General features: G+C 37.6%; 1 protein-coding gene across 3 annotated transcripts in view; it reads right to left on the bottom strand.

Moving 5' to 3' along the window:
- Positions 1 to 712: 712 nt before the first annotated feature.
- Positions 713 to 23,868, bottom strand: part of spata20 (spermatogenesis associated 20) — a 49,327-nt gene continuing 26,171 nt past the window's right edge. For 2 of the 3 annotated variants that reach the window (XM_048170471.1, XM_048170472.1), the window contains one exon: positions 713 to 1,370. In XM_048170471.1, coding sequence (XP_048026428.1) covers positions 1,200 to 1,370 — 171 coding nt within the window. In that variant the 3' untranslated portion in view covers positions 713 to 1,199. Of the gene's footprint in view, positions 1,371 to 16,422; positions 16,523 to 23,868 lie in introns of all 3 variants that reach the window. The other variant, XR_007181884.1, reaches the window with a different exon arrangement.

Below are 23,868 nucleotides of genomic sequence, written 5' to 3'. Positions count from 1 at the left end.
TGCACTGAAACTGCAATTTGGACCTTCAACCCATTGTACCCCAGTGAAGACCACTATATGGAGAAAAATCCTGGAACGTTTTCCACAAAAACCTTAATTTCTTTTCAACTGAAGAAAGAAAGGCAAACATCTTGGATGACATGGGGTGAGGAAAGTATCAGGAAAATATGAATTCTGAGTGAACTCAGGATTCTTTGATGAATAGAAAGTTCAAAAGAGCAGCATTTAAATAAGTTTTTTTTTAAAGAACACTTGAGTCTTGTTTCTTGAGCAGCAAATCAGCATATTAGAATGATTCTGAAGGATCTGAGCAGCCGCTGTAAATTCAGCTTTGCCATTACAGGAATAAAAACCCATTTTAAAGTATATTAAAATAGAAAATAATTTTAAATTGTAATAATATATATTTTTTTTACTGTATTTTTGATCCTTGTTGAGCATAAGAGACTTAAAAAAACGTACTGACCCCAACCTTTTCAGCAGTAGTGTGAATGTAACGATTTTGGAATGTTTTGTTTAGATCAAGTTAAATGAAAAACTATGATGTGTAAGAATTTTGAGCAGCCTCCAAATTCACATCTGGACGGCATTGATGGACAGAGGCAGAGGTATGCGTACATTCATAGAAAACAATGGTTTCGAATTTTAGGAGACCTTCATAAGTTTGAGGAGTATGTTAAAAGGATGTACAGATGAACCAGATCACAAAAGATTACTCAGTGAGTATTTATTGTATTTCACTACTAGAGTCTGAGCTCTAGTATACATACATTATACGTCTCAATCCTCTATAAATCTAGTGTGTTCAGCAGCATGTTGCTTATCCAGGGCTGATCAGCTGCACTGCATAGAAAGGTTGCAAAGAAACATGCTTGATCATTTATAAAGCAGGTTGTCAGAGATCAATTGAGCCCATGAGACAAACCTATGAAAGGTTAAGTCTCGGTGTTCCTCCTCACATTACAATGTTATTGTATTTCCATCCCTCAAGACTACTGTCTTGTATGATAGGTCTAGAATGAGGCAGAACATCACAACTCGGGCAACCCCTAGAGGTTTGCCTTGCCACTGTATAATGTCTTACAGTGCATTTTATTTATGATGGTTGTAGTTTGCTACTGGCGTAATAATCTGAGATATCTAGTGATCCGACTATGGAAAGATCCCACGGTGATGTTTGTGTGGTGTGACGGCAGCTCTCACTCCAGCAGCAGTCTCCTCAGCTCCTGCGGGCAGGTGACTGGGAGGGCACAGGCGAAGTTCTCACACACATACACGGTGGCTTTGCCATCCTGCGGAACCAGGGTGGAGAGAATAGGCAGCTTCTGATAAAGGAAACCCTCTGTGTTACCATCTGCCAACATCAGGACCTAAAAAAGAGAAAGAGGGGGAAGGGAAAAAAACACAGAGAGAGAGAGATAAAGTCATAACTGTCATCGTGATGTCAGTTAGGTGAGATGGTGGGAGTGGGAGAATCATATACTTTTACTCTAATGTAAAATTTATGACTCAAAGGGCTCCATATGCTTTCTTGGCTAGTAATAACCTACAATAAAGTACAGGGCAGGGCGATTATAGTGACAGCCCCATCAATGGTTCATTTCTATGGTCTTTGTTTATATCTGGCCTCTCTATTCCCTTGGGGGTTATAGCAACACAGAGTCAAGCACCTAATATGGGATGAGATGACCTCGACCTGTCCTTGCCACATTCACACCTTCAACTCATCAACATATAAAATATCTTATTACAAACCCCTTCAACTACTAACACAATTTTACACCTCTGCATGGTGCAGTCGGTGACCACTTAAATTCAGAATCCCAGAGCTTTGTATGATGCGATTTTTTCGCATTGTTAAAGGTGCGGCAAGTAGATTTTGAACAACGCTGACATTGTTCATATTTGAAATCAACCCAAACAAACCCACACCTCTCTTCATTGCTCCGCCTCCAAAACTCACATTCCAATACTGCTCAGAGTCGGTCTCGAACCCTGGCCCAATCGCTGCTGGTATGCGAGGCGAATGCACTACCAATGACGCTAAACGCATTCTCTAGCGGTTGTCAGTTTGCAGTAGTATAACATCAAAACTCTCACTATCTGGCCACAGGTACACACACAATGCAAGCGGATGTCTGTTTATCACAGCTGACGCGCAACAAAATGCTTCATGAAAAATAAAGCACGGTTGATGAACGAACGTCAAGGAAGCACAAAAAATGAACGTAGAGTACACAGGAGTAAATACAAAGTGTTCGTTGTTAGTCGCAAACAGCACAGCAGCTCCAGACAATCAAAACCGTATTACTCACATATGAAGTGGGATCAAAGCAGCCTCCGCGTCTGTTTTCAGGCCTTCCCACTTAGCTCTCTCCAGCGCTGGAAAGCTTTGCTAATATAAACGCAGGTCCTAAAGTGCTTGCCCAGTCATAAACCTTCATTCCAGTGATATTCTTTTGAGCTCTTTTGTATTGTGTCCCATCTCTTGTTCTGCAGTTTTTTTTTCTTATTTTCAAATCTCCCTCTTGCTCATAACTCGTTCTCTCTCCTCGACCGTTATACGCCCCCTAATGCTGATTGGTTAGACGTTTGTTGTTGGTGTTGGCCCGACTAAAGTAAAAATGTAATCTAAGTTTGAGAATGAAACCATAATGTTTGTAACGATCTGAAAATTCTGACCAAATGCTTTGAGAATGAAGTCATGTTACAAGAATAAAGCTGTAACATTTTGAAAGTCATAATGTTTTGAGAATGAAGTTGTAATGTTACAACTTAAGTCAATGTTCAGAGAATGAAGTCATAAATCTAGGAGGCTGACAGTGTGTGAACAAAATATTAAGAAATATTTTGAGAGTAATGTTTTTAGTAATGTTTTTAAAAAATAAAATAAATGTTTTGAAAATGCAGTCATAATGTTATAAGAAAAATAGGGGATTAAAGGTGTGTGAATAAAATAAAGGAATATTTTCAGAGGAAAAAATGTTAAAAAATAAAGTTAGTAATGTTTTGAAAATGTCAATTTTCTGAGATTAAAGTTGTAATGTTTTCAGAATAGTGTCATAATGTTATAAGAGTAAAGTAGGTGCATGAATAAAGTATAAAAACATATTTTGAGAGGAAAAAAATAATTAATGTTTAGAATAAATCTTGCTAGTAATGTTTAGTCCTAGAATTAAGTTAGCATTAGAATTAATGTTTTAAGATATAATTTTAAAAGAATAATGTCATAAAATTAAAACAATACAGGCATGTGAATAAAGTATAAAGAAAAATTTTGAGACAAAGGGGAAAAAAAAAAAAAATCACAATATTATGAGAAAAGGCATAATTATCACAACAGGAATAGGAAGAGAACCTTCATCAAACCACTATATTGATTTGAAGGATTTATGTAAATCATACCTTTGGATTTGATTGACCAAATATCTTTAATCTAATAATGCTACAAATATATTTTGTTAATTTGGACTTTAATCTCATAATGTTAAAGGTCCCTTTTTTCGTGTTTTTTTGAAGCTTTGATTGTGTTTATAGTGTGCAATATAACGTGTTCATGTTTCGCGTGTAAAAAAACACAGTATTTTTCACATAATTTACTTATCTGTATACCGCTGTTTCCACTGTCATATAAATGGGCTGATGACTTCCTTGTTCTATGAAGTCCCTCCTTCAGAAATACGTAACGAGTTCTGATTGTGCCAGCGGTTCCTGTGTTGTGATTCGACAGCTCTGAGCGCACCGTGCCCGGACAAGTCACGCCTCTTACCATAACGTGGAGATGCACGCGCTCGTGTTATTGTAAACATGTCTTTCATTTTACCCTATCAATTTTAGCCGGAATCGGACCCGGTGATTGGATTGCGGGATGAAAATAACAGCGTTTCGACGACATGGCGACAAACACACTCTACAAACGCAACTCTTGTGTATTCCTGTGGGCGGAGGTTAGTCAAAAAACTGTTTTAGTGACGTCATTAAAGAAGGAAGTAGAGGGATGTAGTCCAAACTGGCCGTTCGATGTAGGCGACTTCTGTTAAATAAAATATCTCGCTTGGCATTGAACTTTGAGCTTTAAAATTTTACAGATTTTATTTATACTCTAACAACAACATTACACAATAACTAAAGTTTGAAACATGGGATCACGAAGAACGGGACCTTTAAATTACGCGAATATACTCAAAAAACTATTTTCAAAATATTTGATTTAAAAAAAAAAAAAAAAATGAACTAAAAAGCTATGTGCAATAAAGCTTACGCCTTAATAATTCAATTCTATTGATCCATGCAGACTGTAGCATCACACCCCTCCCACTCCTTCACCTCTCTCAGAGGGGGGAAAGTCTGAAATAACTCAATCAGGGCCATGTCCAGTCAGGGGGGCTGACTGGCACAGCAGCAGGGGAGGACACTGTGGTAGCTACACTGGATTCTGCCTTCTGTAGCAGGGAAGAAAAAACCTTGAACCGAAACAATACCACAGCAGGATGGGAGACAGCAAAGAGAGAAAAGCGAGAGGCTGAGCAGCCCAGTGGCCAAGAGTTACCGAAGGGAAAAGGATGAAAGAGTAAATCTACTTTTCCTCAGTGAGACGATTTTACTGCCAAGCCTAAAGCTCAGTGAAATCCAAGAGGAGGGCACGGGAAAGGACTTGTGAATGTGACAGAGGTTAAATCTTAGGACAGCTCTCAAGGCTCAGTTTAGACCCAGCATTTTGGAGGATATTTCAGGTCTACCAAGAGGCAGACATTCTCCCTGCTTCCTGGTCTTGACACACTCTTGATTTTTGACAGGCATGGTTAACAACTCAACTCTGCAAAACCTGTCCCTGGACTTCTAAGCACAATATATTGTTACTGTCTGTTTGCGAGGATCTTGCCTTTATTGCATCTCAGGGGCCGAGACAATTCCGCATCATTACTTTCCCGCTAGCAGCCTGGCAAGGCTTTCTGTCATATTTGTCGTGACCTCACGCGGGCTGTCTCCAGACTGACTCAAAGAACTGTGACAGTCCACTGAGGCAACATATAAAAAATGACAAGGAGACACAACATTGACTGAAAAGATGCATGGGGCCTGGGGTTAAGCAAAGGCAGGACTTTCTCGTAGTTCATTTGCAAAGTTTGTGGTAACCACCCTTAAAAATTCTCAATGTAAAACCTCAACATTTTAGTGCCACGTTAAAATAAAAAATACGGTTTGGAGACTAAAGTCATAATGTTTTGAGAATAATCTCATAATAGACCTTTTACAAGAATAATTTTGGGAATAGAATAGAGGTATTACAAGATTAAAGGAGTAATATTTCAAGAATAAAGTCACAGAATATAAGGTCTTTAATTTCCTAATTTTACGGCTTTATTCCCAAAATCTTACATATTTTTATGAGATATTAAAAATGCTATCATTGGTTCTCAATGTATCATGGTGGAATAAAATAAAGCTAAGAGAGGTCTTATTAAATATTCTATAGAGTGCCATCACCCTGAAGGCAATGGTTTTTTCGAATGGGTTTCCGGTTAAATGCCTGAAATAAGGTGTGTGGATATTAATAGCCCAGTGTTTTTTTTTTTAAAGCTTTTACTTGTCTTGAAAAAGGTGGTTGCTAACAAGTGGCCAAATGGGACTAGAGAGGTTATCGGGGACATTAAGGGCACTATTTTAATGATCTAAGCGCAAGGTCCAAAGCGCATGGTGCAAGTGCACTTTTGCTAGTTTAATGACAGGAAAAATGGTAGGCGCGCCCGGCGCATGTCTAAAAGGGTTGTCCCCATTCTCTTAATGAATAATGGCTGTGTTTTGGGTGTAACATGCAATAAACCAATCAGAGTCTCATCTCCTATTCCCTTTAAAAGCCAGTTGTTCTCACGCCATGGCAGATTCACTATTTACATGGCGGAATTTGCAAGCGAAAAAACTGAAAGCTTCTCTTGTGAGGAAACGGATCTGCTCATGCGTGAGGTTAAAGAGCGCAAGCAGGCCATCTACAGGACAAGCTGGATTCCACCAAAGCATTTTTATCTTTATGCACACAATAATAATCTTTTTACATTGTAATCCTTTTATTTGTAATATTTGGCATGTTTGTGTGCTGCTGCCCTGTGTGTGTAATATGCAGAGTGTACGCACGTTGTGCACCCGCATATAGGCGCATATCACTAACATGCTCTTTAAATAACATTACCAATGCACCCTTTAATTAATATAAAAAAAATAAATAAAAACATTTTTTTTTCATTGTTGGCGTTGCCATTTTGAGGCAAATGAAATAGACTGCACCATTGACTTTAGACCAGGTTTCAGTTGGTCAGTGGCACAGTCTATTTCAGTTGCCTCAAAATAGCAACACGCCAACAACGCGCCTGAACACACCTCGTTTTTAGACCAGCACGCGCGCAAATGCATTTGCTATTTACACAATGTGGTACAGGACGTGAAAATGATAACTAGCAAAAATCGTTTACGTCATGTCCAAGCGGCAACCTCCCCCTTTCTCTCGTGAAGCCAATACGGAAGTAACTTAAACTGCGATTCATCGACTGGCCGCTAGGGACAGGCTCCAAAAGAGAGCAGAATCTCATAGAGTCCCATGTTAAATTGGCCAAGTTTATAGCAGAAAAAAAACATTTTTACAAGTTGGTTCAAATTGTGGTTTTGGTCTATACTGCTATTTTTGCCCTTCATGACAACTCTGAGGGGGGTGGATTTTTTTATAACTTATCCGTTTAAATTATATTAAGCCTTAAAGTTCTGTATAATTAAGGGCATGGTCACTTGAGTGACAGGTAGATTGCGCTGCTGTCTGTGAGCCGTCATGTTACCTCAGCTGCCGCTGAATTTGGCATCTCAGCCGTATTTGTGCTCGATTATTTTATACAATTATAAAATATGGCTTGCTGCATAATATTCGAGACTGATGTGTGTCTGTGTAGATGTGCATGCATGGGGAAGAGACACAGAACACGTTGTTGGATCGTGGCATTGGCTGAAAGTTTTGGTTGTGAGATTTACTACAATGACAAATGGCGGGAGGATATCAAAATCCGACAGCACTGCTTGGATATTATAACTAAAACTGCTGCACTATTTTGAAAAAAATATACTTTGGACATAGGCTCATTTGTTTGTTAGATACGATCGTATACAGTTTTACAACATAAACGCTGCTCAGATTGCATCCTTTCTTGAAGAACGATGACAGAGAGCAGATCATTCAGAAGAAATGTGACATGTTTTTTTGTTTTGCAATGGACACTCATATTTTACCCAAGTGCCACGGATTGGATTCATCTCGCGATCTCTATTTCATTATAAAGGTATGAAGTCCCATTTGATTTTCCATGTTGTTATTTGCACAACCAACACTACTGGTGTTGGAGGATCTATATCTTAAAAAAACACCGTAGATTGACAGTAAACCTTTAGAACGTTCTGATGATAAAACTTATCTTCATTAATATTTTAGATCGTATCTAAGATAGATAGATAGCTCCTTTGCTGCTAACATGGTCGCATCGAGCTAGGCGGGCGTGGTTTCAGCAACCAGTCACATCAGCTCAAACCACCTCCCCGCCTCTTTGCCCATTTTCAGTTATCCGGGAGTGACGTGCGGTGACGCGCAGCTAAGATGGCCGCGGCCTCATTTACGCGTCACGGACGCTACGTCCATATTTTTTTACAGTCTATGGTCATGTCTGGCGCCGCATTGCACCGAGTGTATGATAGGGCCCAAAATGTCATCATGGTGAACAGGTAATCTCATCTATAATCATGCTCTTGCAAACTATTCTAACTCTACCTTTCAGGGAAAATGTTTTTTAAATAAAGACTGAAAGCATAATGGTGGTGACATAGAAGTCATGCGACAGTGGTGTAGTTAGTTTATAGCCTACGTTTTTATGTTTTTATTTCTGGCAATTGTATTTAGGCTTTAAAATTCATAAAAGTTGTGTTCATTTGTGAAGATTATCATGATGAACAATACATGTAAGAATCATAAACTTTTGTTGATCACAGAGCTTATTTTCTGCAATTATCCAAAAGCCAATGGACAAATATTGGCTTTTTGTCAAGGGAACCAGGGTGATACTAACTTCTGGGTTGACCTACAAAAATACATCATTGCTGCTGCACACTATACAGAGATTGCACTGTCAAAATGTAGTGGTTTCCCATCATGCTTTTATGCTGCGTACCAGACAACTCAGAATAAGTCCACCTCCTTCCTGAAAATAACCATGGGAATGGTCCTTGAGGTTGGATTCCCAACTTAAAGTCTGCATGAAATTGAAACTGCAATAGCCAATTATTCCCTATTGTGATGTATAACCATGTGAAATGGCTTACAGGACGGGATTTGATTTTGTCCATCAGGAATTGATTGGATCTTTGGATTGTTGTCTTTGATCTTTGTCTTTAAAGAGCCTAGTGAATACAAAGGCTGAAATACATTGCTATTGTATAGATTTTTAAGTAGACGCAAGTTGGCGAATGTCAGAGCCAATCTGTAGGATTTTGGACAGTCGAAGTTGACCAATTTCACAACAAAATCGAGTAGGATATGATGGGCAAACTCAGACTTAGCATCACACTGTGAATACCTCCATGTTTGATATTTTGAGACAATTTTAGAACACATATTGTTTTCATTTGTCAAGTGTCTCCCTGCCAAGCACATGTTTGTGTGTGAGTTTTTGTGTTCGATCTGTTCCAATTTTAAAAGTGCAGTGTATTCCAGTGTTAACTGCTACACCTTTTCCTCACTTCTGTCTACTGCTCCTGTATATATTTTATACTCTGATGTAGTACTCTTTGGATATATTGCATGTACTCTGACAGCAATTCTGAACATTGTTATTTATCTTGTTACCTGATCTCTTGTCTGAGTCCCTATTTTATCCCATAGTCTCACATCCTTTGGATTAGTCTGGTAGAGTTTTGGTCTATCTCTAACTGCTGGCTCTACTGGTGTTGTTTGGATTGCATCTCAGCTCCTTGTGTTTTGTGCTTTTGCAACAAACCCTTCCACACATTGAATCCATCTCTTACACCTCTGTTTTCTGACTCACAAATTCCCATGAGCTAAGACATGATTCCATCCCAGCTACCATACACTGATATCCTTCTTCCAGACTGTCAGCTCCTACCTACTCTCACCTAAACACACACAAAATCAGGCACAAACACTCACACACATACACATACACACAAACGGTTGATTAGTCTGGGGAATTTCATCAGCTTCTTCTCCTGGCAGGATGGAGCCTCTCTGGAGAGCTTGAGGCTGTCAGCGCGCACAAGTGGAGCACACAGCCATTAGTCATTTAATTATCTGCCGTAAGTTTATTTCTTGGGTGGAGAGGAATGGAGCATCATGACCTCATTGATTCCGGTGTCTTTGTCTACACCCCTCAAAGGTAAAGGTCACTGTACAGAATAAGTACATGCAGTGCAAGGTATTGTCAGTGGTTCTGTGACAGATTAAATGATAAAACATCAATGGGAGTTTTTTTTTATTTTATTAAAGTTATATTATTAAATATCCTGACTCAACTAAGCTTTATGATAACAGTGAACGGGACCAACGAGTATAAAGCTCAAGAAAGTTCATCCATCCAAAGCAAAAAAAGTTATAAAGTAAAATATCTAGCTTCCAGTAGACTGCCTTCGATCTTCAACTTACAAAGAAAGTGTAATGCCTCTCACAGTCCAAAATGCTTACGCTACGTCCTACGACGTCAGTTACGCTTTCTTCCTAAGTATATGTATATATACTGAATATTCGAATAATATACTGAATTATTATGTAGGCCTATAAAAAAATAAGAAAATAAGAAATAAGAAATAAAAATGTATAAAAGATTACACTGGTATGGACAATGGAGGGTTAGTCAGTTAAATTGACTAAATATTGACAAAATAAAATAAAATAAAACTGGTGTTGAGAGGATTTAAAAACAAATTTGAGGGAGAAAACTGTTTTTAATTTCTAAAACTGTTTATAAAAATAAAACATTGACAAAAAAAAAAAAGTAGGATATTTTAAAGGTGCCCTAGAATTAAAAATTGAATTTATCTTGGCATAGTTAAATAACAAGAGTTCAGTACATGAAAATGACAAAATATGTGTCAAAAACATTATATGCTAATTATATGCACTGATTTTTAAGATATAATGGGACAAAATATGTCAGACAAAACATATTAGTGTTATTAGTATTAGAAACAATTGGCCTCCTGATTTTAAGTAGAAGATAACTAGTACATTATTTGTACAAATGTACAATTTCATCAATTTATTGTTTATTTTCTTTAAAGGTGCCCTCGAATGAAAAATTTAATTTATCTTGGCATAGTCAAATAACAAGAGTTCAGTACATGGAAATGACATACAGTGAGTCTCAAACTCCATTGTTTCCTCCTTCTTATATAAATCTCATTTGCTTAAAAGACCTCCGAAGAACAGGCGAATCTCAACATAACACCTACTGTTAAGTAACAGTCGGGATCATTAATATGTATGACCATGGGCGACATTTTTCCCGTTGTGAGCCGTCAGCTCGTCCACTACAATTTGAAGCGGTTAAGGCCCGGGTATATTTCATTTCCTGGATACCGCTCCGTCACTCCGTCTCGCGCACAGTTGAGCGCGAGCCTTACAAAGATACTCTTTTGCCCGTGAGCGTGGAAAGACAGTCACAAAAAAACGCGGCCACTATTCATACAGTGTTGGATAAAACAGTTTAACGCTCTGATGCCGTGCCTGAACACCGTTTATCCCTTCACAGTGGCATAGCCTATATTGGCGAGGCACGCAGGGCTATTAAATTAATATTCTTATTATTATGCTACTTTTATTATTAAAATAATATTGTAATTCATTAGCTTCGCAATATCATGGCGCATATCACTGCAACCGATGCGCTGACTGTGAGTGACGATAATAAAAGATTAGTTGGATACTCCTCATTTAAAAAACAACTTGTTTAACACGAAATATTTTCGTATAATTCCATTTTATTTTTTTTCCTCACTATGGACCTCAAGAGAATGATCAAGAAATAAATTAACAGTCTCTAAGAGGATATGCACCGTTAATGCAGCGACATATGGCAAAAGCTCAGTCAAATATTTGCTAGACTATTTTAAGTCGTAAAGTTATCAGGGTATATTAAAATGTAGCGCATGGATTCGACAGGCATGTATTCATAATACTAAGCGGGGCAGCCGGTCTCAGAGCTCTTCCCAGCTCTACAGCGCCACACAACTTTGCTATGTAAATCTGTGGTGTAAAATGGAACTGCAGCACCCTCTCATAGAGAGCCATTGTGGCAGATTTCTGGCTACCCCGCTTATTTCCACGTTAAACACACCTCACGTACACCTCGCTCCAGACCAAGACGATATCAGTCCGCTTCAGATATGTGTCTGCATCAGGTCAGTAACTGTTTGGCATGTCTGTTCTTCCTACGTGGAGTAGCGTATCTTTAATTTAAACGTGCGCATGTTAATAGCTTTTATAGAGATTCTGTTGTTTGTTTGTTCTGAAAATAGACATGACTTTTTTCCTCACTCGAATTCCTACATAACTATTCTAAAACAAAATTCGGAAGCAAAAATACTACAATTCTAAGATTCTGTGTGTTCTGTACTAAAGTCTGTCAATCATCATTAGAGCGCCACCCTCAGGCTGAATAACGCAAAGACATTCGAATTCTGCCTGAAGTGTGTCTGATGTGTTCAGCGATTAGAATAAAGCTTTCAAAATGGTTATCATAAACTAGCGCTAAGACCCAGAATCTGCCCAACCTAAATTTATGGCAAGGAGCCGCTACTGTTCTCTAGTGAGACTTCACCCGCATAACTCTCACGCAAAGTTTTGCACATTGTTTGTGTGATATCAACTGGCTCGCCTTCATGGTTTAAAATGGTCATATTTTTAAAATTGCGACGTGACATTTTTCTTAATTACCAGTTGCTCGCAAAATGATGGACACTGATACAGATATCGTCCGCGTCATTTCCCGTGATAATAAAATTAAGTGAATTATTAAATAAATGAGTAATATCATTAAATAAAAGAACAAGCAAACTTAAACTTCTACAAATAATTTGCTGATGCAGCTACAAAAAAAGACATTTACCTGCAAAAAAAAAAAAAAAAATCTTGCCCCCCCTAACTCGAGAGTCAAATGTCGCCCATGTATATGACCCCAATATTTGCATATGCCAGCTCATGTTCAAGGCATTACACAAGGGCAGGACGTCTTGATTTGCACATCTGAATCATCAGACTAGGTAAGCAAGCAAGGACAATAGCAAAAATGGCAGATGGAGCGATAATAACTGACGTGATCCATGATATCATGATATTTTTAGTGATATTTGTAAATTGTCTTTCTAAATGTTTCGTTAGCATTTTGCTAATGTACTGTTAAATGTGGTTAAAGTTACCATCGTTTCTTACTGTATTCACGGAGACAAGACTGTCGTTATTTTCATTTTAAACACTTGCAGTCTGTATAATGTATACACACAACTTCATTCTTTATAAATCTCTTTATAAACAGTGTGTAATGTTAGCTTTAGTCATAGAGCATAGCCTCAAACTCATTCAGAATCAAATGTAAACATCCAAATAAATACCATACTTATGCGATTAGACATGCTGCATGACGAACACTTTGTAAAGATCCATTTTGAGGGTTATATTAGCTGTGTGAACTTTGTTTATGCTGTTTAAGGCAAGTGTGAGCTCCGGGGGCGGGGAGCACGAGAATTTAAAGGGGCCGCAGCCTGAATCGGCGCATATTTAATGATGCCCCAAAATAGGCAGTTAAAAAAATGAATAAAAAAAAATCTATGGGGTATTTTGAGCTGAAACTTCACAGACACATTCAAGGGACACTTTAGATTTATATTACATCTTTTGAAAACACGTTCTACGGCACCTTTAATTTAAAAAAATGACTAAAAATCTGTAAAAGTGTGAAAAATAAGACCTTCCTCAACTTACCACCACAATCAACAAAGTTACACTCAGCAGATCAAAAAGCAATGCGACAGGCATTTCCAGCATCCCCACAACTCAAAGTGAGCAAAGGGCAAGCACCTAAGCAGAGAACATTTTCTTCTTTTCTATTTCATCTGATCTAGCGCATGACCTCTGCAGACTCTGCTCCTCTGGTCTGAGTGCCCATGATCCTATGGAGGACTTAATGATGTTAAGGGTTGGCTATTCCTGCGAGACTGATGCATAGGTTGAGTCTATGCATACATCAAGATCAACTCGTAAGATGCATCCAGATCCCAAATGGACAATACATAGGGCAAACATAAATCAGACTCTATCATGTTTTATTATTATTTAAAAAAATAAAAAGCCTAAGCTAGCTGAAAATTAAGAACTTTAGCTTGTCCGTCTCAACCCCAATTCCTATTAAGCACACTCAGTTCTCTCTTGGGTTGCTCATTAAAGCTTGTCAGGGATTCATCCGGTGGCAAAGAAACTCTAAAGTGACAATTTCCCATGAGGTTGAGTACTTGCGGAAATACTCTCATAAGGAGGATGAAAAGACTTGCAAGGTATTTTAATTGTCTGACTGTAGTCTTAGGCTAAAAGTCTCTCTCTGGGAGATTTTTCCAGGGTGATTTCAGGTAATCATTAAGTTCTCAACTAAGTTCAGGAAAGTGAAAGGAAATGGAAACATCTTATATGGTAGGAAATAACATTATACAATTCTCTTCAGAATGACTACAGGTGGATATTATAAAGCCTTTTACCAAGTGCTTTCAGTAAAAGGTTTGATTTGAAAAGCGATATTCAAAAAGTGATTTTCCTCTCTACTTTTAGAGGAAGTATAAACTAATAGTACCAAATGAATTTGATTTCAATTATTACTAGAAGCTTTTTGCAGACTTTTCACTCCTTTTACCTGCTTCACATCATCTCAAAACATTCTGAGGAAATGAGACAGACAAAAGCAGAAGCATTTTTCATCATGATGCTGATTAACACAGATAAAGACCTTGTTTAATCTGAGGGCAGTTGATTTAAAGAAGATGGACAAAGACAAAGCAACTTCTCATCCCTTCAGGGGCCATGGTTGGCCACATCTAAAGTTATTTTGTAGGCTGTTGTTAAATGCAGAGTGCTAGTGACATATGACTGCTGCTGACATAGTCTTATCCAAAAAACAAAACAAAAAAAAAAACTACTGAACACAGTCCCAGGTTGTAATTGAGGCTACACAGCATGTTATTTCCAAATAGTCATTATGTCCAATGAGATTTTGAAACCAAACTTTAATTGTTTTCTTTGTTTCAGTTTGGAGTAAAGCTCAATTATGCTTTCACTACATGCATCAAGAATATCCAATCATGCTTTAGTACAAGGGTTTTCAATCGTTTCATATACAAAACCCAAAAATATGACCACCCCCCCCCATGAAACGTATTATGAAAATGAATACAAATTATATATTTTTATATATAAAGATCTAATAATGCTGTGAGAAAAAATATTAAGCGAGACTAGTTATTATTTTTAGTATCTTGAACACGATCCTGTCCAAGCAGCTTTTTTTTTTTTTTTTTGCGCTATTACAAGAGATGACAACATGCTTATCACCCTCACCCAAACATTTAGATGAATTCATTAAAGAATACATTACCTTTCCTCTCGTTTAACTGAAATAATATTCGACCGAGGCTTTTTTCTTGTGACATTTCCCACTTTAAAATGAGGTAATATTGCCAACAACTAGGCAACGATGGTGACAAATCATTTCAAGGTAATGTCATCTCTAAACAGGACTAATTTGGCCAGTCACACTAAAAGTGTGTTGTTTTAATAAAAGTAGTTTTAGGCTTCATGTTGGAAAAAAGAATAGCCTACATTTAAAGGGTTAGGTTCACCCAAAAATGAAAATTCTGTCATTAATGACTCACCCTCATGTCGTTCCAAACCCGTAAGACCTCCGTTCATCTTCGGAACACAGTTTAAGATATTTTAGATTTAGTCCGAGAGCTTTCTGTCCCTCCATTGAAAATGTATGTACGGTATACTGTCCATGTCCAGAAAGGTAATAAAAACATCATCAAAGTAGTCCATGTGACATCAGTGGGTTAGTTCGAATTTTTTGAAACATCGAAAATACATTTTGGTCCAAAAATAACAAAAACTACGACTTTATTCAGCATTGTATTCTCTTCCGGAAATCTTTCCATTAAATCCTTTCATCTGTCGGCGTTGTTAATGCACTTTTACGTCGCCGTGGTTGTTTTTGGCGATTAGGACATCCGCGACATGCACACTTACTCACCTTTTTAAAAAATATAGCAATACCCAAATTTAAACAATGTAGAATAGCGTGAATACAGCGTGTGTCTCCCTCAGACTGTAAACGAAGCTCGGGCGCACTAAATAACACGTCAGCGGCATCTTACGTCAGCAGCGTCACTGCGGAGTCGTGAACCACACTCCGGAACAGAAGTTGCTGAATGCCAACCGCCGTAAAACAGGAAAGAAGAAGAAGAAGAAGAAGAAGAAGAAGAAGCGGAGTCGTGAACGCGGATTGACAACAGACCCGGAAGAGAATACAATGCTGAATAAAGTCGTAGTTTTTGTGATTTTTGGACCAAAATGTATTTTCGATGCTTCAAAATGTCGCGGATGTCCTAATTGCCAAAAACAACCACGGCGACGTAAAGTGCATTACCAAAACCGACAGATGAAAGGATTCAATAGAATCAATTCAATGGAAAGGATTCCGGAAGAGAAGACAATGCTGAATAAAGTCGTTGTTTTTGTTATTTTCGGACCAAAATGTATTTTCGATGCTTCAACAAATTCTAACTGACCCTCTGATGTCACATGGACTACTTTGATGATGTTTTTATTACCTTTCTGGACATGGACAGTATACCGTACATACATTTTCAATGGAGGGACAGAAAGCTCTCGGACTAAATCTAAAATATCTTAAACTGTGTTCCGAAGATGAATGGAGGTCTTACGGGTTTGAAACGACATGAGGGTGAGTCATTAATGACATAATTTTCATTTTTGGGTGAACTAACCCTTTAATGTGTAACATTATTACAATTAATCTCATGATTTCTGACCAGTCTTTAGAAAGCAGAATGAAACGATAATAGTATCAAATTCTATAAATGCATTTTAAAAATTACACAATATTTAATAAATATCAGTGCTAAAAAAAATACATTTTGTATTTTATTTATTTGTTTGTTTGTTTTGATTTTTCTCAAATTTTCTACGAAACCCGTCTTAGTAAATTAGGTAAATGCAGTCTTAGTGCGTTCGTCTTGGTGGTCAATCTTCAAGTTTTTAAATACATAAAAACTAGTAGTTTAATCAACCTTTTATATAAAAGAGATATTACAAGCAAAACTTACCGGGTATTACTTTCAGGAACTGTTTCTAAACACAAAATCTGTGTGACAGACGTAACTGCAAGTATTGCGGAACATGCGTGGGTGTATTTTAGCATCTCCCCTGAAGAAGAAGATGCAGAGTTAGATTGTTCATTAGACATGAGTGATGATGATGATGTGTGACCTGACTTTGGGAATATGAGACAGGAGATTAGCTGACATTAATTATGATTATAAAGACAAGGCAAAGAGAAATCACTGACTCTCAATCTCTTTCTGAAAATCAGAAATGTGAAGTTGCACTCATCAATGCTTAGGAAAAAATAATGCTCGTTTTATAACAATGTGCTGGTAACCGCTTCTACAACACAAGTTTTCTAAGATCTACTATAATCCTTCATTGTGTTGTTTCTGAGATTCTAAGGCCTTTTTAAACCTTTGCTTTGTACTCATTCATTCGCTCTGGGTTGCCTCGGGACCTCTCTGGCTGTTGTCATGTCTCAGCGGCCTTGTTAGGGATTCAGGACCATTTGTCTCAGTAATCAGACGAAGTCGAGAACTCTTCTCGGTCCAAAGGGCCATGCTCTATTGTAACTGCCGAAATCCCATCTTAGATGAACACTAGAAATATTAGCAGTTAAAAGGTTCCAGTCTCCTCTACTTAAAGAAATAATTCTATGAAAACCACATCCCGGGATTATACTTATAATTAAATGAACTTTTAAATGAACAAACGTTTTCTTTGTTGGGCAACAGTACACCTGGACAGCGTTAATATATGCTTATGTATTTGGATGGACTAAATTGATCTCAGAACAGACTTTCTCTGAGCACCACGAAATCATATGACGGTAGTGAGCAGCTGGTTGCCATCATCAGGGAAATGGAGTGGCTGTTTCTAATGCCTCTTATTCTACTGTAACAAGCCCCATGAGGATTCGCACCCATACTGTACCACCTTTATAATCAACACAGGTTTTAGCCTAAAGTATGGATAAATTTATTCCAACAATTTTAATCATGCCTACAGATCGCAACGGTTGAGATTAATTGATTTCGAAGAGTGTTGAATTCAAGAGTCCCCTAGCAAACTTGAATTAAATAAGTAAAAACAGATGAGATTGCAAAAGCAAGAGATTCTTATTTAGTGCATTCCCCACAATTAAACCCTGTGCCCCAAAATGAAGGAACAGATGATACAATAATTGGATTTAAATTAAAAAAGATTTTCTAGTCTGGTTGGCTAATGTGTCGTGAAAAATGCATTTTCGCTACAGTCCTCCCAACACACTCTCGAGCCTCTCTATGTCTGTGTTCATAAACCTTTAATACTTTGCACCAAATGCTCAATGAGGTTGAACACTCCATTATCGCATTGAAGGCACAGCGAGAGCCGATCAGGGGATACCCACTTACATACAGTGGAATGGGAATAATTCATTTTGTCTAACTCAGTGAAGCGTGTAGTAAGGTCTCAGGTCACGAACAGAGAATTAGATGCGTCTCTCAGATCACTGCAGGGCCGCACATAAGCCAAATCAGTTTACATAGACTAACGTCCACAATTTTAAATATTCAGAATTGTGTACCAAGAACACAAAAATAAGAATGCTATTTTAATTAATTAAATTCTTAAATTTAATTAGAGGTTGCAAACTGGGTGCATAGTTTGTTACCTCAATTTAAATTTAAGAATTGAATGGCATTCTTATTTCAATTGCAAGTTTTTAAGAAAGGGGCAAACACAGAAAAATGTCCATTCTTAAAATAAAAGTCCATGGGGGAGCAGACAGAGGGAGGAGCCAGGTAGGAGATGATGGAGGTAGGAGTCAGGAAGCGACCCAAAGCAGTGCCAAGACGAAAGCCCATGGCGGAACAGATGGAGGAGCCAGGGAGGAAGGATCCTGGCGGAGCCTGAAGGATAACAGACCACGGTGGAGCCGAGGGTGTGTGGAGCCAAGGTGGAGGTGATGGGTTGACAGGCCAAGGTGGAGTCCAGGGCTTGGAGGCCTGAGGTGAAGCTAGAAGATTGACACACAAAGGCAGAGCTGAAGACCTGGAAGGCCAAGGCAGATCCAAGCAGCTGGGCAGAGCAAGAGAAGGAGGAACCGAGGGGCTGAAGGGAGTCAGTGGAGACAGGGCCGAGAAACTGGCTCGAGTCAATAGAGGAGGAGGGAGTGGGAAGCTGGGCAGGTCCATCGGCGATGAAGGAGACTTGGGGCTGGCTGATGAGGGAGACTTCTAGCTGACTGACGAAGGAGACTTGGAGCTGGACAACGAAGGAGACTTGGAGCTGGCCAACGAATGAGACTTGGAAGCTGGGTGGGACCAGCAGCAGAGACAAGACTCGAGAAACTCCTCCATGTAGTCTTCCAGGGGACAGCCATCTTGTGCAAGTGAGAGGAGAAGGTCTTCAGGTGTGACGGTTGAAGGAACTGCTGCTAAATCTGTATTTTTGGTCCATACTTCTGTCAGCAAGGGGTTGCAGTAAGGGAAAGTTGAGGCAGGATCTAGTTGAAGCAGTGATTTTTTTACGAAAAAAAAATTAAAATACAAAACAAGCAAGAGAATCAGGAGAACAATGAGGACAAAAGCAAATCACTGTGATCCCAATGAGAAGGAACCAAGAACTACTACAACTGAGGGCTATAAATACACAGGGTAACTGAGGAGTAAAAGTAGATAGATAGATAGATAGATAGATAGATAGATAGATAGATAGATAGATAGATAGATAGATAGATAGATAGATAGATAGATAGATAGATAGATAGATAGATAGATAGATAGATAGATAGATAGATGTATCATTCGATAGAATATGGATGGATGGATGGATGGATGTGCTCAGTTCAGGACAGAATGGAATCATAATTTTCAATTAAACTAAACAAACATGTTGGCTAATATAAAGGGAGCAGACATGCAACCCAAAAGATAAATGATAATGCTGTTTTGATAACCCTTGGTGAGTTCAAGTTAAATCTATCAAAGCTATATCTACACAAACACGCAAGGGTGAGCCAGTGTCACACGGACAGTCTTGGGTTAGAGTGGGAAGCGGAGCGCAACGCCGCTCTAAACGCTCTCGCAATGTACGAGCAGGAAATCTCATCAACTCCACAGTCTCCAGGCCTCAGATTCAATTTCACATTTTTCACACAGGAAAACAGATTGTGCCTTTAATATCTGGAAGTAATATGTATGGAAGTGTGTGTGTGTATTTTAGGAACACTGATGCATGATCTTTCCATTGCCAGGATTTATATGACTATAATGAGTGAGAGCAAGCTCTGTTTTCCTTTGTTGATAAAGAATACCCAATGCCATGGAGACAAAGTGCTGGTTCTGGCTGATTCAGTGACTTAAGATGATGGCTCTCATTACGTTTAATTTATGTCCTGACTCTGCAGGTGAGAACCATTTATCCCTCTCTAATTACGTGTCTCTCTTGTTACAAATGAAAAAGCAGATTAGGAAGAGAGAGAGAAATGTTGCTAAATCTCAACATATTACTGAAAGAAGACACGTCAGCTCTCAATACATGAAAGCGCCCTCTAACATCCCTCTGTTTACATTGAGAGAATTTTTTTCTGACAAAATTCAAAAACTTTAAAAGTTCAATTTCAGCCACTAAAGCAATAATTCATCTTTTTAAAATGTAACTACATCTACACTACCGTTCAAAGGTTTTGAGTCGGTAAGATTTTTAAAATGTTTTTGAAAAAAGTCTCTTATGTTCACATAGGCTGCCTTTATTTGATCACAAATGCAGTAAAAGCAGTAATATTACAATTTAAAATAACTGTTTTCTATTTTAATATATTTTCAAATGTCTCCATTACTCTAGTCTTATGTCACATAATCCTTCAAAAAACAATTCTAATATGATAATCATGATCATTTCATCAAATTATTCCATTTTCAGGATTATTTGATGAATAGAAAGTTCAAACAGCTTTTTAAAAAAAAAGAAAATAGAAATCTTTTGTAATAATACAAATTTACTTTTGATCCATTTAATGCATCTGCTAATAAAAGTATGATCTTCTTAAAAAATAAAATTCTTACCCCTAATTTTGGAATGTGATATTAGACTACACAAAATCCAGTTGTAGCTCAATTACAAATGCACATGCAAAAAATGATTCTTCAGTGGCATTTGCTGCAAAAACCCTCTTTTGTAACCTTTTTTTTTTTTTAGCATGTACTAAGTGCATGTTGTGTATAGAACCAGCACCAACTAGCATAAACCATCTTGAACCATATCTGGTCTCTTAGTAGAAGTTTATTCATTTGTCTAAGAATAGTGATACCCCAAGGGATTTAAGGCCGGGCTGATGATTTGACTGCAGGTTCAACTCAATAGCAGAGTCATCTATTTTTCAGTACGCCCTTCTGACTTTGCAATCAACAGCCTGATGCAGGTGATCTTTCGATCATGTCCAAGTCAATTAAACAAACAATTCAGACCCGGGTACATCTGAGGCTTAGTCACAGCCAGGCAATGAGAAGTGTGTGTATGTGTATGTGTGTGTGAGAGAGAGAAAGCAGTTCCTTTATCAGTCCCTGACCAGATGAAATTCTGTGTAGTTTTTTTTTTTTTTTTTTACTGGCTTCACTAACACTAACTCATTACTTGCAGCCTTTTCTGGTTGTCATCTTGCTGTGTCTAGGAAACGGGGCCAAGTTTTTCTCTCCTTCTATCAAATCCAAGCGATATGTGAGCCTTGTTTAACATGTGAATTGAACACATGAGCACATAAGATTGAATTTAAATTGAAAATAAAAACCAGACTGGGCTGCTGTGTTCCCAGAGACCGTACAATTTATGCTCTTTGCAGATGCTCTCACTCCAAAATGACAAGTGAGACTCTATTCAGGAACAGCTTCTGAAATTATAGAGATAGACAGGGAGCTCTCAGAGGACTTCAGTGATGTGCTTCTTTCCTAGTGATTTAGAACGAATGAGTGAGACTCAGTTTGCCAAGGCGAATGAACTATCCAAAATGTTTACTCCAATTCTATGAGACTTTGTCACTGATTAATGCGCAATAACACACCCAAATATTATAACAGCTTAAAATAGAGACAATTCACCCCCCCCAAAAAAAGACGGTTCGGTACGTACCTCGGTATTGAAGTCACGATTTGGTACGGATTCGGTACAGCAGGAGGGAGAAAAGTAAACATAAAATTGTTTTTTTTCTTTTTTATTAAACAGTGTTTTACTGAACAAATTGTGTCTCTTAAGAAAATTTTAATTTTAATTGAATTGAATTTATTTAAAAGATAAAGCTCATATATATAGGGAGCACTTTTTTGCACATTACAATAATATTAAAAGGTAACAATTAACAACAGAGCCCAAATTCTTAAATTAGGTTGCTATTTATTTTTAGATATAATAACACTCACATAAAAATTGTATGCAAACATGTAAATTGCATAAAAGGCAGTTTTTGTATTAACTTCTGTTAAAAATATATTAAAAATATATGTTAAAATATATGAGAGAATATACGATGGGAAGCAGTGTAGAACAGGATTTGATTTTATCGATCTGGATTTGACTAAATTGGTTTAATAATAATATTGTTACACTGCTAATATCATCTTCCCTGCCTACACAGATTTAGTTATGTCAGCAGAAAATTTGTTTTAGAAGCAAAGAAAGTTATTAAATTCTGATGAGAGATTATGAAAACCACAAAAACATGCACAATAAGAGGGATATTAAAGTGAATAAATCTTTAAATTAAGTCTTCAAATAAAATACAAACAAAAACAAACCTCTAGGTCATGGACCCAGCTTAATGAATGAATGCGACATGACCATATTCCTCACTCACAGAGTCAGTATCATTAAGATTACATAAGTGTAGGTATAATGAGAAAGAAGATGAATGTGCCTCTGCCCCACCAGGGAGGAACAATGTTAATAAATGATGCACCATGAGGAGATCAAACTCAGCCTTTGACACAAGATGTTACATACAAGGTTCACTGATGGAGTGTAAGGTCACATGCTAACATCGTCAGCTGTCCTCCCAACACCATCCTACAGAGCCACCTGCTGTAACAACAGAAACAGAGAGAAACGGGACATCCCCAGCCTATTTTCCATTCACAACCACTCTCATCCATTCTGTTTAAAAACAAACGCATTATTCCGGCCTTAAAGAAAGGGAGGGTTACCTCTCTAGAGGTTTTCACATACAATAAAGATTTAGACTACTGTAATAAATGGCAAAAGGTTAGACACCACTGTGTCTTCTTTTGTGCTTGCTATTGGTATTTCACACTTAAAACCTGTAAGGCCAGGTGTGCTGAGCATGCGTGTGTTTGCTCTTTCTGTCGTCGTGTGAGAGAAGAGAGCATTCGGAGAATCACTGGGGAAAAGGGCAGAAAGAGTGCAAATGCTATCCTGAGTTATGACCTTTAGCGAAAGAAAAAAAAATCCCAACAAAGCCAAGCCTAAGGCTAACGTCTACAGAAAACTCTTAACTATTTACTAATTATTCTGAAATTTAAAATGTGGTGTGGTGGGTAGCCATTGTCCTAGCCCTTTGCCTGGCAGTGTGTGCGTAAGCATGCATAGGTTAAAAATCTGACAACTTGACCTTTTGCTGGAGATTACTTTAGTGAACTCATTAGCATGACTGTGCTTCAACGCACACACCATTCTGTGTAAACCAATGAACGTGTCATGTACGAGGAAAAATATCTACATACAGCGAAGGGCCACTAAAATCTGAAAAAAGGTCAAATGTTAAATATGTCAGTTAGTGTTGCTTCAAATTAATCTATTATATATATATATCATTTAGCTTCTTAGCATATTTGTATACAAAAGTTCACAACAAATTCAAAATAAAGCAATACATTTTTACAAAAAAATACAGTAAAAATGCTAAAATAAAAACCAATTAATGGGTTAACTGTAAGTTACCTTCCTATATACAGTTAAAGAAACTATAAATGGTTTAACATCACATCATATGTAATTCTTTACTGTTAAGATACTGTAAGATCCTGTCAAACTTGTTTTTTTTTTAAGTAAAAAATGAGAATTACCATATAATTTACAGTGAAAAACAGTAAAAGGAAATTCCAAGAACTCCCTGTGTGATTATATTTCATTTAAATTGTTTTGTTTCTTCTTATTTTTGTTATCAGTAATGTAAATTAGAGTGATACACTTAATGTTACTTAGTTAATGTTTATTGCATTATTTTATTGTCCTGTGTTACCGTGATGGTATTTTGTTTTTGTGTACAACCCTGTACAACGTATATATACAAGAGTACTGGCTATGCACGTTTTATGGACAGGCCACTCACGATGAACTCAATTCATCATTTGGCTTTCTATTGTGCCACCTGTATTGTTGTGGTTGCTATCAGCACATTTTGAGGTAAAAGCAGATTTTGTTTAATGACAGTATTTTTATGGTGAATTTCTGGC

The sequence above is a fragment of the Megalobrama amblycephala genome, linkage group LG20, assembly GCF_018812025.1.
Source record: "Megalobrama amblycephala isolate DHTTF-2021 linkage group LG20, ASM1881202v1, whole genome shotgun sequence".
Classification (NCBI taxonomy): Eukaryota; Metazoa; Chordata; class Actinopteri; order Cypriniformes; family Xenocyprididae; genus Megalobrama; species Megalobrama amblycephala.
Note: the sequence above shows the minus strand (reverse complement) of the source record. Positions and strands in the feature narration are given on the sequence as shown.